The sequence below is a fragment of the Scylla paramamosain genome, unplaced genomic scaffold, assembly GCF_035594125.1.
Source record: "Scylla paramamosain isolate STU-SP2022 unplaced genomic scaffold, ASM3559412v1 Contig35, whole genome shotgun sequence".
NCBI classification, from domain to species: domain Eukaryota; kingdom Metazoa; phylum Arthropoda; class Malacostraca; order Decapoda; family Portunidae; genus Scylla; species Scylla paramamosain.
Genome location: NW_026973700.1, coordinates 660,001 through 677,500, shown reverse-complemented (window position 1 = coordinate 677,500; position 17,500 = coordinate 660,001). Strand labels below are relative to the sequence as shown.

At 40.4% G+C, this 17,500-nt stretch overlaps 1 protein-coding gene and 1 pseudogene across 1 annotated transcript in view; one reads left to right on the top strand and one right to left on the bottom strand.

Moving 5' to 3' along the window:
* The window catches only part of LOC135097876 (GTP-binding protein 10 homolog), a 24,575-nt pseudogene extending 15,852 nt beyond the window's left edge, over positions 1–8,723 (top strand).
* Positions 8,724–9,183: 460 nt separating this feature from the next.
* The window catches only part of LOC135097889 (cytosolic Fe-S cluster assembly factor nubp1-like), a 10,013-nt gene continuing 1,696 nt past the window's right edge, over positions 9,184–17,500 (bottom strand). The window contains 8 exon segments of the mRNA XM_063999991.1: positions 9,184–9,356; positions 11,502–11,658; positions 11,660–11,689; positions 12,074–12,184; positions 12,895–12,932; positions 13,346–13,436; positions 14,302–14,403; positions 16,633–16,766. Of these exon segments, the coding sequence (XP_063856061.1) occupies positions 9,313–9,356; positions 11,502–11,658; positions 11,660–11,689; positions 12,074–12,184; positions 12,895–12,932; positions 13,346–13,436; positions 14,302–14,403; positions 16,633–16,766 (707 nt within the window). The 3' untranslated portion in view covers positions 9,184–9,312.

The window sequence follows — 17,500 nt, the reverse complement described above, 5'->3', positions numbered from 1 at the left end:
ACGACTCAGCACTAACAACCAGATTACTGAGTCTGTTCTATTCATCAACCACTATATTTGAAAACTTTTTCCTTTGTATCTCATTTAAAGCTAGCTTTATCAAGCTTGAACCCACTATTTCTTGTCCTATCCTGATCACTGAACCTAAGGATTTTGCTCATGTCCTCCTTGTTATATTCCCTAAGTAAAGACCTGAAGGAGGAAGAGAATAGAGACATCTTTTATCATTATCTTTTCATCTCATTTACTCCTTCATTCCTGTTGGTTTAATATTCTGTGTTTGAAGCACCAAGCCAACTGATTATGTGGCACTGAGATTGTTATAGTTATTTTATACTATATTAGGTGAATAGCCTCTCCATTAGGGGCTGATAGGACTAAGAGTGTGAATGATGTGTGTATGAGCGGATGGTGCTTTGTCTGGGCCACCCTGTGTGGGATTGCCAATCTGGTATATGGACAGATGGACAGATAGATACATGGGTCAATAATTTGGAGCTTGGATATGAAGAAAATGTAAAACTAGTGGAGATGTTTCAAAGGACACAGGAAAAAAGGCTGCAGTGTTTTAGCCATGTGAAGAGAAGGAAAGAGTCATATGTCAGGAGAAGTGTGATGGAGATAGAGGTGCAAGGCAGGAGAGCAAGAGGAAAACTAAACCTTATATGGATAGACTGTGTAAGGAAGGACTTGAGACAGAAACAATTGTCAAAGGAAAATATATATGACTATGCTTGGAGGAGAGCTGGCAAGAACAATGACTCTATAGAGACTAGGGAAAAGATATCAAGAAGAAGAAATTATGGAGGTGTAATAATTAATAAGGGAATTATTGAGGTGTTTGGGCTGTGGGAGGCTGTGGAAGACAGTGCCTGGAAGTCACCAAATTCAGGGTAAACCTTCCACCATGGCCCAGGAAGTCATCAGCCAGTAGAGATGAGTCTAGAGCCTGACATGCCACCACCTAGTAGGAGGGAATGTATTTATAAATTTCTTGAATAGAGTATAGTTGTCTTACAGGGTTAAGTGTCTTGTAGGGATATAAATCCTGCTATATTAATTTTACAGTCAGTGCAGGCCGAGGTGATCCGGAAGTCATACCCTGAGCCTCTTTCCCTTCTAATGTGGCTGCTGACAGGTGCTCTCATAATGTTCTTGACACTTCCTCAAATATATTTAAGATATTTTCTATCACCATATTAATTAAACTTTCCCCAAACAGTTTTTTTTTTTTTTTCATATCAACAGGAAAACAGAGTATTAAACCTTCTGGAAACAAAAATGTGTCAGCAATAATTTAAGTCAAGGATAACATTAAAAATGAAATATAATATTGAAAATGAAAACTGGAATCATGACGCCTCTAGTGGTTGAGTCGTCCCAGTAGTAGTGCAGTGACTCTCCTTCACTAGGAATTACTAAAGACTAGTGTTTCTTATTGTTACTGAAAAAGGACAGAATATATTTTCTATCTTAGTTTAAGTAAGTGAAATAGATGTAAGAATTTTTGCCTTTGTCTTTTCATGAAATAAGCCTCACTGGCTATTGATGTGAGAGTAATGAGTTCATTATATTTAGTGAAGCATTCTCCAAAGCAAAGTCCTCTCTTTTGTAGAGAGTTTCCTGTATGTATGGAGTGATATCACAGCCTGTGTAACACATTCATTACCTGGTCAACCTACTGTGGGAGGGAACATTGCTACCATTCCAGTATTTTGTAAAGCGTGTTCATGTTCATCTTTGATTCCTGCACTTACATGTGCATCTTTCCTGTAAATTGAAAATGTTTTTAATGCCTTTCTGCACTAAGTGACGTTTCACATGAAGACATTTTGATGCATGCATTCTGTACATAAGAGGGTCTCAAGTGACAGTCATAGTAATGATCACTGGACTGATGACTGACGTCTGAGAATGTCAAAATGGTGACTAAGAATGTCAGACTATTAACTATTGACTGGAGACTGGTGACTAAGAATTTCAGAGTAGACTGGTGACTTAGGATGTCATTTAGGATAGTGAGTAATGATGAGGATCTTGATTGATGAGTGGTGACTGAGTAGTGTGACTGGTGACTGGTGATTGAAGGCATGTGATGGGTGACTTTATGTATTTGACTGGTAAAATAGAATGTCTCTTAGGGTAATGAGTACTGACCATGATTTTTGACTGGTGAGTGGTGGTGTTCCTGGGTGGTGCTAACAACTGCTGTTCCTCACAGACTATGTGTTGTGTTGCTCCTGTGGTGCCAAACTCACAGAGAACTCATGGGATAACTTTGTAAACATCTCCATTCCACTGTCTGAGGCATCTCAGCAGGTGACCATCCTGGGACACCCCCACCTCATGGTCCAGACCCACAGGAACCCTGCTGACCTTGCTTTTGACTTGGTGACTGTCAGGAGGTCAGGCTGCTCAGGAGTGGGAGAGGTGAGTTGCACTCAAACATGTGTTTTGTTAGTTATGTGTTTGTTCCTGACCTCTAATCATTCTGCTTATGTTGTCACCCTCTCTTCTCCATTAGGCTCCTCCGATCACAGTCTCATATCTGCATCTTGTCCTATCGCTCCAATCCCTCCTCAGGATCCTCCTAAGCAGAGGTGCCTCTGGCATTTTGTCTCTGCTAGTTGGGGGACCTGATGAGGTATTTTGCTGATTTTCCTTGGAATGACCACTGCTTCTGTGTCAGAGACCAGGGGTGCATTAAGTTAAGTGACTTGGGTTACCCAGGTCACCCAGTTCTCAACTGGACGCTCTCTTTGCGTGACTCGGGTGACTCGGGTGATTTGGGTTACCCAAACCGAGGAGGTGGTGTGCTCTGTGCTTTGATATCACAGCAAAAATGGCCACCCAACTGTACTTATATTGGTTATACATGCTCAGTTATTGTGTATAGTGCAGGGAGGCTCCCTTACTTTGAAGAACCTTGCTCCAGTTGTCATTGTGGGTGTAAAGTTTTCTGAACACTTCTTCTATCAGTCAGTGTTTCTCAGTGGTGCAAGACTGATACTTTTTTCCTTTACATGATATTTGAGCCAGATACCAAAGTTAGCTGATAGCTTATTTTCCATTAGATGATATTTGAACCAGAAACCAAAGTTAGTTGATATGAACTGATTTTCCTTGAACCAGAGACCAGATCCACCTGACCACTTTTTTTCTTTTCCAGGATATTTGAACCAGAAAGCAAAGCCAGCACAACCCACTTCAAAGCTTCCTTGGAGGGTTTCTATGGACTCATTCTAGAGAAACTGGTCACTGAGAAATGTAAGTATGCAAAAGTTGGAACAGAATTTATTAGCTAATATTTACCTTTGAAGTATGATGTTGTAGTGGTCAGAATGTTTGCATCTATCTTGTTGGAGTTGTGTTCAGTTTGCAGTGTGTCCAAGTAAATGCAGTTGGTGTATGCATAGTTGATGTGGAAGCTGTGCCTGCTGCCTCCTTCCTTGTTTTAATGGTGCACCCTTAAATCTTGCCATCACCTAAAATTTTGCACTAAAAATATTTGTAATCACCTTTTCAGTCAGCTTTGCCCTAAGCTGATTTAAAATATATATATATATATATGAATAAAGAAACAGTAGTAATATCTAGCTATTATTCTTTAGATAAATCATGAAAACAAATAAACAAAAAATAAATAAAAAAAGGAGGGGCATGTGGTCCATCGAAGAAAGAAGCACATGAGTGAGTTTACATGAGTGATATGTTTGTTTCTGCAATTTTCTTAAGGGGTAATACTAAATTATTATTGTTTTCCTTGTGATCGTTTTTAATCACCCGAGAGCAAGGCTAAGTGATACAGTGATTGGATGGCATGCAGATGTTGATTGACACTTGAAAATTTTGTCATTGTTTTTGCTGCCAACTTTATAATTCCAAGACTCTCTCTCTCTCTCTCTCTCTCTCTCTCTCTCTCTCTCTCTCTCTCTCTCTCTCTCTCTCTCTCTCTCTCTCTCTCTCTCTCTCTCTCTCTCTCTCAGTAGATTTGGACACCATATTTGGGGCTTGAAGAGATATTGGTAGGAAGCTTGTAGGGGTGTCTGTCCTTAGCTGGTCTTACAAAATTTAATGAATTAAGTAAGGTAATAGACTGGAAATATTAAAATGTATATATCTTTTATTTATATTAATAAATCATCATTAACAAATAACAGTTTTGTGCTTATGTCTTTTTGAACATTGCAGTCTCCTAAACACAGAGGCAGGCAGTCTCCCTATTGAAGCAGGCTGAAGCTAAACACTTGAGGCAACAAGATTCAATCTACTTTTACAGTTAGCAGCTTTACATATAATTTGTAGCATTGGTTGCCTCTTCCAGCTTTTCATTGTTGCCTTCTCATTCCTCACTTGATCCAGGTCAGGTGTATTATTTCCACATGTGTTTTGCAGACACCATCTCTATTACAGTTCATTTCCTTCTCTCACCTGCTCTCACATTACATGCTGCAGCCCCACACAGTGCTGTTGGTACCACTTCCTTGTATAACCAGCTCTGCATGTGTTAAAAGCATTCTATATTTCTCCCTTTTCTTTTCATACTTCTTTCATGAAGTTTCATTCTACTTCTGCTTATCTTCTGAAGCAGTATAATATTCAAAACACCTAACTCATAACAGCTGTATGTCTCACTTCTCTCAGTCAGTCACCAGTGCAGTATTCTTTTTTTTAATACCAGTTGGTTCACATTCCACTGTACTACCAACTTTCACCAGACTCCCCTCTATCTGTATTAAATGAAAACACAGTTTCAGACTCTCTCCTCATTGGCCTTCCCAAGCACCAGCAGTATTAACACAATGGCACAAGACAGGGAGGACATGGTGCCTCTCGATCCCGAGCTTCTGGCTGAGCTGGAGGAGGAAGCAGCCTCTCGCTATACTGAGGAGGATAACCAGTTTACAGAGGTAGTGTGTATGTCTGTTGTTACACATGTGTGGTGCTTTGTTTCAGCTTTCCTTTTTTATTGAGACATCAGCTTGATGTGTGTGCATGCTCAAGTGTGGATGCTTTGTTTCACCTGCCTCTTTTGTTAAGATATCAGCCTAGAGTAATGAAAATTACTTCACATCACTGGGATGGATATTCAGTCACAAGGGAGTATAGTTGCTGAAGCCAAGCTGATCTGCAAGTTGTGCTCTCTGCATGCTCTCCGCCTCCTTCCCCTATCTTTTGAAAATATTGGTATGAAAACATAATGTATGATATCAAAGTATTAACTTTTAGAAAAAAAAATAATGTAAAGAAATAGACCAATTATTTACACAACTCATTCATACGACTGTTGATTCATATCAAGTCACTGACTTGCATCACGTCTCCACTGGTGAGTCAGAAGGCATGACTGCATAACCTAGACACAATCAGTGGCCAGTGGGAGCAGCAGCAAGTGAACTGTAAGAGTTTTTAAACAGAAAACTGGTTGTAATCCACCACCAGATCAATATGGGTGTTTGCTGCTATTGTATATTACCCATGCAAATCAGTTCACACTGTTTGATGTGTAGCTTATTTTATCTTTCCTCCAGGCAGAGAAAATTTGCACAGTTCACAGGCAGTCTCAACAAAGAAAAATAGCCAAGATAAAGCATGTGTATACACACACACACACACACACACACACACACACACACACACACACACACACACACACACACACACACTTTGTTGATTCATTCCATCTGTAAGCACCCCCACTCTCCCATAGATCACATTAGAACAGAAGTTTGAGGGTTGTGGAGTGTGATATTTCCTGCCACAAACACTGTGTGGAGTATGTCGTCCTAAGGTTAAGTGGTGGGACTTTGGCTGACACATGGTGGCAGTTAGAGGAAAATGCCATCATTATTGGAGCAAGACAGCTGAAGGAACAGAACCCCATGATTCTTCTGGATGTCAGTGTGAGTGGCGGAGCATATCATGCTCTCCAGAAGCCTCAAACCTAGAAGCCAGGTGATGTACTGTAACTCAGTTTACTCCAGTTTGGTGGCACATTTTCTTGTATGCAGTCCTGATTTGTACCATACAGTCACTCACTGTGTAAGTCTTTGACATCACGAGAAATTTGTGCACTTGTATATGCATGCATCACAAAATGCTGCAGATGGGATGAGGTAAGTGATACTTCATAAAAAGGCACATATTTCTCAAGAAAAGTAATTAAAACTGACCCATATTGTCAATCAAAGCAAGTGGGAAGAACTTGAGTATTGCCATTTAGTAGGTATTTTTGGCATGCAGCTTCTCTGTGGTGAATACAGTGGTAAAAATAACTAACATGCTAGTTGGCCACATGCAACTCACCAATCATGTCAAGATGTGCTGGCTGGACTTATTTTACTCTATCCTTCCACCTTCCTGTGATTCTCTTCTCCTATTACTCTCTCACCTTTCACCTTACTTGTTCAGCACTTCTGTCAGCTTTTCCTGCTCTCATTCACCTTAAATCTACTTGCAAAAAGTCCCTCCCTCCGTTAGGTGTTGGTCAGACATCACTCTACCTTTTCCTCTCATCATTCACAGGCAATATTTTTACTGCTTCCCTGACACTGGTGGTGACAATTCTTCATCTGCTTGCATCACTCAAGTATGCTCATCATTATCCTTCTTAAATATAAATATTTCCAGTCACTAACTGTCACTGAAAGCATAGCCCTAACATTCTTCCTCCAATTTAATTTCTTCGAAGTGCACCACACAACTACACCTTAAACTACACACAGTGGAACCTCGGTTCGTGAACATTCCTATTTATGAACAAATCACTTCATGAATATTTTTTTAGAATTTTTGCCATGGTTCTTGAACAGTGTTTCTGTGTGTGAATGCACAAACACCCTGCAGACCCCCTCAGCTGGCAAGCACACACACACTTGTGTTTTGGCATGCCTGCCGTGAACATTGTGACTATCACACACTGGCAAGTCACCCAAGTCAGGTGCCTTCCCAGCTGTTGGAGAGGAGCTAGACCTGGATCTCCTTTACCCCATTCCACCTCTAGTAAATTGCATGCCTTCTTATTTAGCTGGCCTCTTTTTACTTTACTTTCAGGATGGTTATAAAGATGATAATGATTGGAGAGAAAAGACACCATCTCGCCTTGCACCAAACATGCACTGGCTGGAAGGAAGTACTGGAGCAAGACTGTAAAGGAGGGATTTTTCTGCATAACAGTATGTGCTCTATTGTCCAATTACATTTCACCTCGTGTCCCATTATCTGGATGCCCAAAGAAAGAGTGCATCTGTTAGACAGGTTTATAAGACGTGAGGTTGTCAAGAATTCCTGGATCACAGACACAAGGTGGAATTTGGGAAGCATGTGCTGTCATGAGTAGTGCAACAATCCCCATTTTACATAGACTTTTATGCTCAAATATTTCCTTCCAGCCAACCCATGCCTGGTGCAAGGCAAGATTTTGTCTTTTCCTCTCAAATAACTCTTTCCAACCATTCTGAAAGTTGAAATAGGAAGTGGCAGACTTAATTAATTTATGAAGGCATGTGATTTAGAGATGGAGTAAGGTAAGGGCTCCCAGGTCAAACAGCTGGGAAGGCACCTGACCTTCATATCAGTGACATGATATAGCCTGATGTCCAAGAAACTTACACCTTTCTGTGGTTACTGTAACTTCATTCTTGTCAAAGAAAAAAAAATAAAATAAATAAATAATAATAATAATGCAGTTTCTGAGATTGGAATAGATGAATTGTATTTTAATTAATTTAAATGGGAAAACTTGTTTTGGTTTGTGAACTGAGGTTTCTACTGTACATAGATCCCAACAAAGTTCAGAATCCCCTGAATCCCTCCTCTCTACTCTATAGCAGCTCCTTGTCTCCTTGTCTATGAAATGACCAGTATTTGATATGTTCCAGCACTGCAAGAAGAGCCTGCCTAAGCTGCCAATACTCCCTGCTGACAGATTTGACCTCAACAGACAGTGCAGAGGCAACTTTAGGCATCAAGACTACAGGAAGGAAGGAGGCTGCACGGATCAAGGGGAGTACAGAGGTCATGGGAATTATAGGGATCGTGGGAATTACAGGGATCACAGGAGGGAATATTCTGACCACAGGCAAGGGAGGTTTGTCAGTGACCACAGAGATCATGATGACAGCAGAAGGGATAGCGAGAAGAGGAAGTACAGGTCTGAGAAGGAGAGTGATGAGTATGGAAGAAGGAATTACCAGTCCAGCAAATACTACAATGGGTGGGGGGGGGGGGTGTCATCCTGTTGAGTTTTGTGAATCCAGTGGCTGGTATATTTATCTTTCATCAGGGACTTCACACAAGCTTCCACGCCATTAATTCTTTGACCATTACCAAAGGTTACTGACATTTAATTTACATTTAAATGCCTGCCTGCCTGTCTGTTCATATCTTTCTCTCACAATGTACTCACCATTCACTTGTGAACATTTAGATTTTTAGGAAATATTTTTGAGCAAGTTCCTTCATCACAAGGCAACCATCTACTAAAAAGAAAAAAAAATGGAATATATGTTGGCATTTCCTTGATTGCTTTTGGTGTTAGTGTGTGACTTTCCAGAGTGACAATACAAGTGTTATCCCCACTACAAGTCATGCACTATATATAACATCACTGAGTATCTTTTCTCTCATTTTCATATAAATGTTTGTAACATTTTCATATAAATGTATGCTAACTTTTATGTGGACTTACTGTAAGATTTTTTAAAAGTAAAGTATTTTTCCAATTTACGATTATATACTAAAAACCTCCAAGAAAAGTATTTTTCCAATTCACGATTATATACTAAACCTTCACCTCCAAGATAAGACGTGATGGTTCATAATGTGCACAGGAATGGCATCCAACAAAGTAATTGTTGCCAAAGCCTCCAGCAATCCAGAACCTTAGAAAAGTTGCAACCCTCACTTTAGTCTGAAATTTTTATACTGTATGTCTGCATAATTATCAAGTTATATCCCCATGCAGCCTCAGCACACCAAGGCAAGGAGATACCGTGAAGGATTAGACCAAACATTAACACAGGTAAATCTTTAAACTTACACTAAATCTTAAGATGGCAAGGCAACAACTACTTTGTTGGATACTGTTGTAATATGTAGTTTTTATTCTCACCCAAACTTTCTGGCATAAATTAAGGACGAATGATGAATAAGGCTGCCACAATTTGTAAAGAAAATACTGACTGATGTTAATAATATGGATTTAAGAAGTAAATGTAAAATAAACCTCTGCATGAATAACAAGACTTTTCTGTAGAATGTGTTGGTTAGTGTGGTGATGACTGCTGCTGCTGCTGCTGCTACCGCTGCAGGTCAAGTGGCTTCTTGGGACTGTGTGTCACAGTACTCCTTGATTTCTGAAATAAACATTGAATCATTACTACAGTGTTTAGTGCATCCACTGAAATTCCATCTACTTATGCATCAGTCTGACATTCTCCAAGAGAGGCAGCCAAGACATCTATGTAACCCTACAAGCAATGCCTTAAGGCCAACTGAAATCATTCTAACTGGGAAAAGTAAGATGTAAAGGGAGCAGGTATCCATTTATTAATTCTTCAAATCTTTTGTTCATTTCTTGTTCCTAAATAAATATCAGCTTGGCAATGGAGAAGTAATGAAAGTGAAAAGTGTTAAAAGGAAAGGGTAACATACATATCTATTCTACATTCATAATCACAAAACCTCTCAGATTTCAAACAAGAGTTCACTGCTTCACCTGCACAAAAAGTAATACAGGTGAGTGGGAGGGAAGACCAGCGAGACTTAGTGATAAAACATGGCCTTGTGCTGATTATTCAGGAAGAGACCAGAGATTAGCACACAAGAAATTAACCAAGAGGACAAAAAATATATGATTACATGAGCAGGGAAAATGGAGGATGGTGATGTGCAACAATGAAGGGAAAAAAAAACCACATGTTTAGAAAGATGTATCATCTCTTCAACATTTCAAACCACTTCTATTTTACATTGCTCCTCTATTTACACTTTATCTCATTTTCCTTGACATTGTTTATGGTTCTTGTGACTGCCTGCCTCATTTTGATGTGAAATCCTACCATCAGGGTCAAGTCTGCAGCCATTCTACTTCATTGAGTCTGGAGTCTGGACTCTGTCTGGTATAAATACCACCTCAAAAGTGCCTGCTATCTCCTCTGTGAACAAGCCAGCAGTAGGGTGTTGGGAAGTCCCACTGTAGGCAGTGCCTGGCTGAGGACTTAAGGCAGCATCACACAAGGCAAATTTCTGCAAGCATGCTGCCTGTTTTGCTGGTGAGACCAGCGACACAGCAAGTTTGGCATCACACAGGGACTGGGCTGTTATGTTGACATCTTGTAATAAATCTTTCGCTCTATTTGGCAGCTCATGTAGGCTGTGCAGCACTGCCTCTACAAGCCGTGGCTGCACCCTGCTGGCCATGGTCAGTCACTCTGGGCCCCAGGGTTGAGGTGGCAACAGCGCAAGTAGGTCCTACAGCCAACATGGTGCCCAGATCCACTATAGCTCAATTAATGTGTCGAGCTTTCACACTCCAGCAAAACTTAGTGCGGGTCTCCTTCACAACACATTGTTTATCTCCCCAGCTGCAGTTGTCAAATAAGCACTGTAAGTAATTTCACAAGCACACACTGGCACATATACTTCATTTTTATAAGTTTTATAGTTGACAATTTTACTCAAAGTACCACAATATATTTTTATTTAACATGTACAGCTTGTAGTACAGTGGTCATTTAATTTCAAATACTCCCAGCAAGTCTGGTATCACAGCCATATGCCATTCTTCCTGACAGCTCAGTTTGCCCAGCTGGCAGCAAAAATGGGCAGCATACTGGGGGAAATTTGCCCTGTGTGACACTGCCTTTAGTGTGATTAGCTGCACATACTAATATGATGCCAACATGCTTAATGTGGGATAAGCTGGCTACAAGATTAGCCAGTCAAGATGTTTGCATGAACTAAATTCATATAATATTCTCCACAATTGTGCAAACAATTGGCACAGCATGAATGAGAGACCACTGACACAGAACACTGATTAGATTGAGTGGAGAGCATATGTAAATAGAAAATGGGACACGAGCCTGTAGGACTCTGTCTGTGGCTTGTCTGCACCTGATCTGCTCAGCTGAATGTCTCAGGCACAGGGGGCAGGGGAGGGGATGGGCCGTCATGGTGTGGTGAGGGGCAAACAAGAGGCGGTGGTGTCAGGCTCTTGTGCTGACAAACTTGAGTAAGCCTTTGCAAATGTCCCTTGTGTTGGGGTAGGAGGAGGGATCCATCCTCTCCCCATTAGAGACTCAGGCACCAAGGTGAATTTGAAATTAACCTTAGGCAATGTTTTTGTGCAGTGTGTGTGTGTGTGTGTGTGTGTGTACACACACACACACACACACACACACACACACACAGTCTTTACTACCTCCTTTGTGGGGGTGGTGGCCTGGAGCAAAGATTGAATTCCAGATAAAGAATCTTCCATTTAAAACAACACTTACTGTTTGCAATGTCTTTGTATGCCTGAGTGACAGCAGCATCTGGCTCTTGTGTCGGAATGTTGGTGACTTCATCACACGCCTGGGCCACCCGGGGGTCCAGCGGCAGCTGGCCAAGCAGTGGCATCTCAGTATCCTCTGCCAGCTGGGGGTCACATCCCAGTAGTGGCAGGGAAGACGGTCGTCTTGGTCTGAAATTCATGGTGCATCAAGATAAGACAAGCCTGACATACTCCTCTTAAGATGGCTTACCTAATACAAGATTTGCAAGATTTCTTATTGAAAAATTTTTGTTTCATCCTGGCAGAAAAATTGTGTAATTTTTTTTTGTTCTGTTAATTTCATTTAAACTGGTTGACTTTTGTATTGCCAAAAATCTTCCATTGATAAGAAAGGTGTGGTCTGTCGCCATCAATCTTGTCCCTTTACACAACACACATGAATTCCCACCTAGCCAAGAGGTGGTCTTGGTTGCAAGGAGTCTATGATTGCTGCTGGATCCCAGCTACATCACCATCACTCTTTGCTGCTGACACACAAATGATCAGGTGAGAGGCACCACACATCTCACTCACCTTACACTTGGGGCACACAAAGGTGGTCATGTTCTCCACCAGGCCAATGATGGGAATGTTCACTTTCCTGCAGAATGTGATTTCCTTCCTCACATCCAGCAGAGCCACTTCCTGGTGAGGGAAACAAGTCACATGAAGGGAAGGTACAACTCCGCCTTCCTAACCAAAGAAACTGACATTAACGCCAGAGTCAGAGTCAAGCACTACTTTTTGCATATGAACTGAGTATGTGGACTGCTATCATTGTAGACAGAAAGGGGAACTACATCAAGCTCAAAGATGAAGGAATTGTGTCAAGCTTGAGCTCAGCCCCAACACAGATGACCAGCATGTGGAGAGAACACTGCATGCTTTTATGAAAGTCAACTAACATTTATGCTTACTTTTAAAATTCCCACATGATAATGATGGAGGTCTTTAAGTGGTATAAGGAAAATCACAAGTGTGAAAGAAAATCCTGAAAGTCAGTAATGAGGACAGGTCAAGAAACAACAGGCTCAAACCCAATAAAGTTAGATTTGAAAGAGAGATACAAAGAAATTGGTTATCAAGTAGTGATAGATGAAAGAAACAGGCTTAGTAAAAAGGTTATTAGTGCTGAGTCATTAAGGACAAGTAAAGACAAATTTCTGGATGAGGAGGATAGGTAGAAATGGAAGGGTATATTTCATACAGGGACTGCCATGTGTGGGCTTCTTGTAGCTTCCCTCATCTCATGTTGTTATATTCTAAGCAATCCCACATCAAACACTATTAATTCTTCCCTCACACTTTCTCCACTGTACTCATTTCAAACCTCACATCAATATATTCAGTCTTACATCCACAGCTACATGCTTAAACACTACCTCGTCAATCACTTCAACATTAAAAACTACATTACTCTCCTGTCACCCAACATCCTTATACACTTACATTTCTTAAAGTAAACAAGATCCATGAAATAAAAGAAATTAAAAAAACCTCACGATGATAATTCTTGATTCCACATAAAACTTAACGGATTGACAAAATCAGCAACGCTTCTCCTTTGACCATTTCCCTGGAGTGAGTGCAGGGTTGGTGTCATGTACAAGTCTCCTCCAGTTAACCATTTCTGTCCCTTTCATGTTCCTCTGTGCCTCCTATCCTTTGCTGTTCTACCACAATCTCATCCCTCCATCTCATTCTGTCTTCCCCTCAGTGGCTTTCTCCAGGCTCCTTTAATTGGCTTCTGGTCTCCTCTTCTTACAAAACCAAAGACACTAGAGGTGACCTATTTCTACTACTTACCATCTTTCTTGGGTCCCCTCCAGATGACAGCGTCGTCTGCACTGTTGAGCAGGAACCCAACAGACATGACAGCCAGATTGTCAGACACATACTGAAAGGGTACACTGTCTTGTCATATATAAAGGATTTATCTGAAGTGTCTGTCATATACAAATGATCTATCTAAAGAGTACCTGTTATATACAAATGATTTAGTTGAAGAGTGTGTGCCAACAAATTATTTATGTGAAGTATTTATCCATCATATACAAATAATTATCTGAATCAAATAAAAAATAAATACAAATAAATAAAAAATACATGAAAATAGAAAGCAGAGTTTCTTCCCAGAGTAACAAGGTACGTAATACTTAATGTGAAGGATAATTAAGAAGAAAAAAAAAAAAATGTTTAACTACTGTAACTCTGTGTGGGCTGAAGTACAAGAATGCTTAAAATGATCTAGCATGAGACAGCATTTCTGGTGCACAACTACAGGGAAAAATAACGGGAGCATTTTGTTCACACCACAGAATACTATTGGGAAAACTCTAACCTGGTTTAAGAAATTTATAAAAAGGGGGAAAAAAAAAAGGAAACAGCATTTCTTGTTCACAACTACAGGGAAATAACAGGAGCATTTGTTCACACCACAGTGTACTATTGGGAAAACTCTAACCTGGTTTAAGAAATTTATAAGAAGGGAAAAAAAGGAAAAAGGAAAACTGGGAAACTATTTTGACATGATGGAAGTGTTAAATCTTCAAGTAAAAAAAATAAAACAAAATAAATAAATAAAAAAAATAAATAAATAAAAAGGACTGACTGACACACACACACACACACACACACACACACACACACACACACACACACACACACACTTTTACACTATTACCATTGAGGCTTATCCCAGGTTAAGAGATTTTCCTCAACAGTACAAAACCTAACATAGGAACCTGGAAGTTGCCACCTACCACAGGGGACCAGCCAGCACCTGAAGAGTGGACCTTCTCCTCTGCTGTCCCCAACACCCGCGGCTGAGACGGCCCACAGATGTCAATGTCAAGGAACCCCACCTGCCAGGGAGACAATGGAGGGGCAATGTTACCACAGGAAGGATGACCGGGAAGACTGAACAACTCACACGATCCTTATACAGGGTGTCCTTGAGTTACACTTGTCCACTTGTTGAGTGACGTGCAGGATGTATTGTTAGTATGAAGCTGTTGACAAGTAAGATCATTGTATTTAATGCATTGGGAAGAATAATAATGCAATGTGGCAAAGGTATGGCTATATTGGAAGTGAGTGAGCATAAGTAGCTGCATTTTCTATTGTACTTTTGTTAAGGTGATCTGTTTTCTGTTTCATCAGATGAAAAGCAATGAGACAAGCAGCAGCACTGGCTGTGCTTCAGTGCAGTTTTGCCAGTGTTACTGCAGTTCAAGAACATTTGTGGGCGACATTACAACAGTGGTGAGCTCTGTTCCTGGGCTGCATCATAAACATTATTTTGGCATGTCAGAACCATCCTAAGTAGGCAGTGAACCTGACACACACTTCCTTCCTCAGTCTATTGCCACATGATGAAGCATGTCTTCACTACACTCACCAGTTCACTAATTCTTTGTATTGTTTTTATCTTTTATTTCATTTAGAAAAAGACTGTTTGGTGCAGTATGTGTGTGTGGTGTACTATAAAAAGTAAGTGAGCATATTGGAGGGCATGCTGCTACCCCCACTGTAAGTGTACTACTGGAGAAAAAAAAAAAAAAAAAAAAAAATATATATATATATATATATATATATATATATATATATATATATATATATATATATATATATATATATATATATATATATATATATAAAATAAAAAAAATGAGCAAAGCAAAATGCACGTAATTATGAAATGGGTGAAGTGAAGATTGCCATGAACTGAGGACTCCCTGTGTTGGCCCATATTCAGGAACCCTGGTCTCACCACTACTACTTTCCAAGGCCACAAAGATGATAAGCTGGGTTCTCAAGAGTGGTTTTCCTATTAGTAGATTTGTTAATCTGTCACTTGAACCATAAAGACACACTTAAAAAACTGTATCACTCCAAGCAGAGCTCTTGGAAAGTAGTGGGGCACACAAATATTTAAGAATATAGTTCATGAGTCAAGGTCAACTCACTTCACTGCTAACTAACTGTTTCATTTAGTTTTTTTTTGGTATTTTTTATTTATTTATTACTTTTTTTTTTAACTAACTTACCACTTGTAATAAATTTTAATGCTTTATTTTTACAGTCAATGAATATTTATTTTTTTGGATAGTTTTCTAGTTTTACTTTTTATGTCAGTCACTTACAATGTCTAAACTACATTTTATACAGATGTATTCTTATTTACATACAAACATGTGTTCAGTGTTTGATGCACAGCCATGCAACACTCAATAAAAAGTTCTCTCAATCTGTCATGATGCTCAGTACAGTGGGCAGCTAACCTCACTGACACCAGAGAGCATCACTGCACTGCTCACTAAGCAAGGGAGGGCTGTGTTCAGACCTGTCCCGTCCCACAAGAGGCTCTGACCAAAGGAGAAAGAGAGAGAGAGAGAGAGAGAGAGAGAGAGAGAGAGAGAGAGAGAGAGAGAGAGAGAGAGAGAGAGAGAGAGAGAGAGAGAGAGAGAGAGAGAGAGAGAGAGAGAGAGAGGAGAGAGAGAGAGAGAGAGAGACAGAGAGAGAGAGAGAGAGAGAGAGAGAGAGAGAGAGAGAGAGAGAGAGAGAGAGAGAGAGAGAGAGAGAGACTAAAGGTGCCAGTCCCTAAAAGGAACAAAAATATCCAAAATCAAGTGGAGAGATCTCTTCAAGCCTCCCTCTTGGGAGATTTCAAGTCACAGGCAAGAGGGAATGCAGCAGCAAGCAGGAGTTTGAGTTTACAATTAACAGTTACTACAGTATATCCATGGGTTACTGCATTTCATCACTTTCACCATCCTACATTTCAATTCCTCTCTTACAAAGCACAGCAAATCTTTGATACACTAATTCTTCTCGCTGTCCACTCTGCTCACACCACAGGCATCCCTTCAGTAACTCATTTCTACTGTTTCAATCCTACTTCAATAACTTTTCATCTATATTCAATAAAATAAATAAATAATAGCAACCACTCTGCACTAAATAAGTTTCAAAACTAACACCAGCTCACATACTGATCACTCAACTAATCAGCACTAAACATGAGACACCGTCAGTGTGACACAAACAACAGTGAGTGGAAGGGTGACATGGAGTGTGGCAGGGCAGCTCACCTCCTTGGAGTCGTCGAGGGCCAAGGTAAGGCCCAACATGACACTCACAGTGGACTTGCCCAAGCCTCCCTTGCCAGACAGCACCAGCACCTTGTTCTTGACGGATGCCAGGCGCTCCCTCACCACCACCAGGTCTGTGCACCACATGCCATCATTATGATTTTTTATTTTTACTTTGATTTTATTTATTTATTTTTCTATACAAGAGGGACACTGGCCAAGGGCAACAAAAAGAGCAAAGGAGAAAGTCTATTGATGTGTCCGTCCCAAAAGAAGTGTCAAAAATGTCATCCAATATTGGAGGATGTGTCATGAAGCCTCCCTCTTGAAAGAGTTCAAGTCATAGGAAAGAGGAAATACAGAAGCAGGAAGGGAGTTCCTGAGTTTACCAGAGAAAGTGATTAATTATTTAGAATACTGGTTAACTCTTACATTAGAGAGGTGGACAGAATAGGGGTGAGAAGAAAGGAGAAAGTCTAGTGCTGCGAGGCCATGGGAGGAGGGGAGGCATGCAGTTAGCAAGATCAGACGAGCAGTCAGTGTGAAAAATGTGGTAGAGATGCAATAATGTGCCAATGAGAGAGAGGCTGAAGACAGTCAGTTAGCAGTGAGTAGTTGATAAGATGAAATGCTTTTGACACTAAACAAAAATTAGCAACTGTTGTGTATTGAAGCATCTCACTTATGTTATCAATAAGGTGTACTGAAGCATTTCATCAGATGTATCAGTGAAGCGTTTCACCAAAGGGGTTCAGAACCTCCTGGCCAGACACGAACCTTACACAGGGGAGTGAATACCTTTGTAGGCAAGACTTGAGTGGGAGTAAAAACAGTGACCACTTACGCTCTTCCATCTCACACAGTTCCT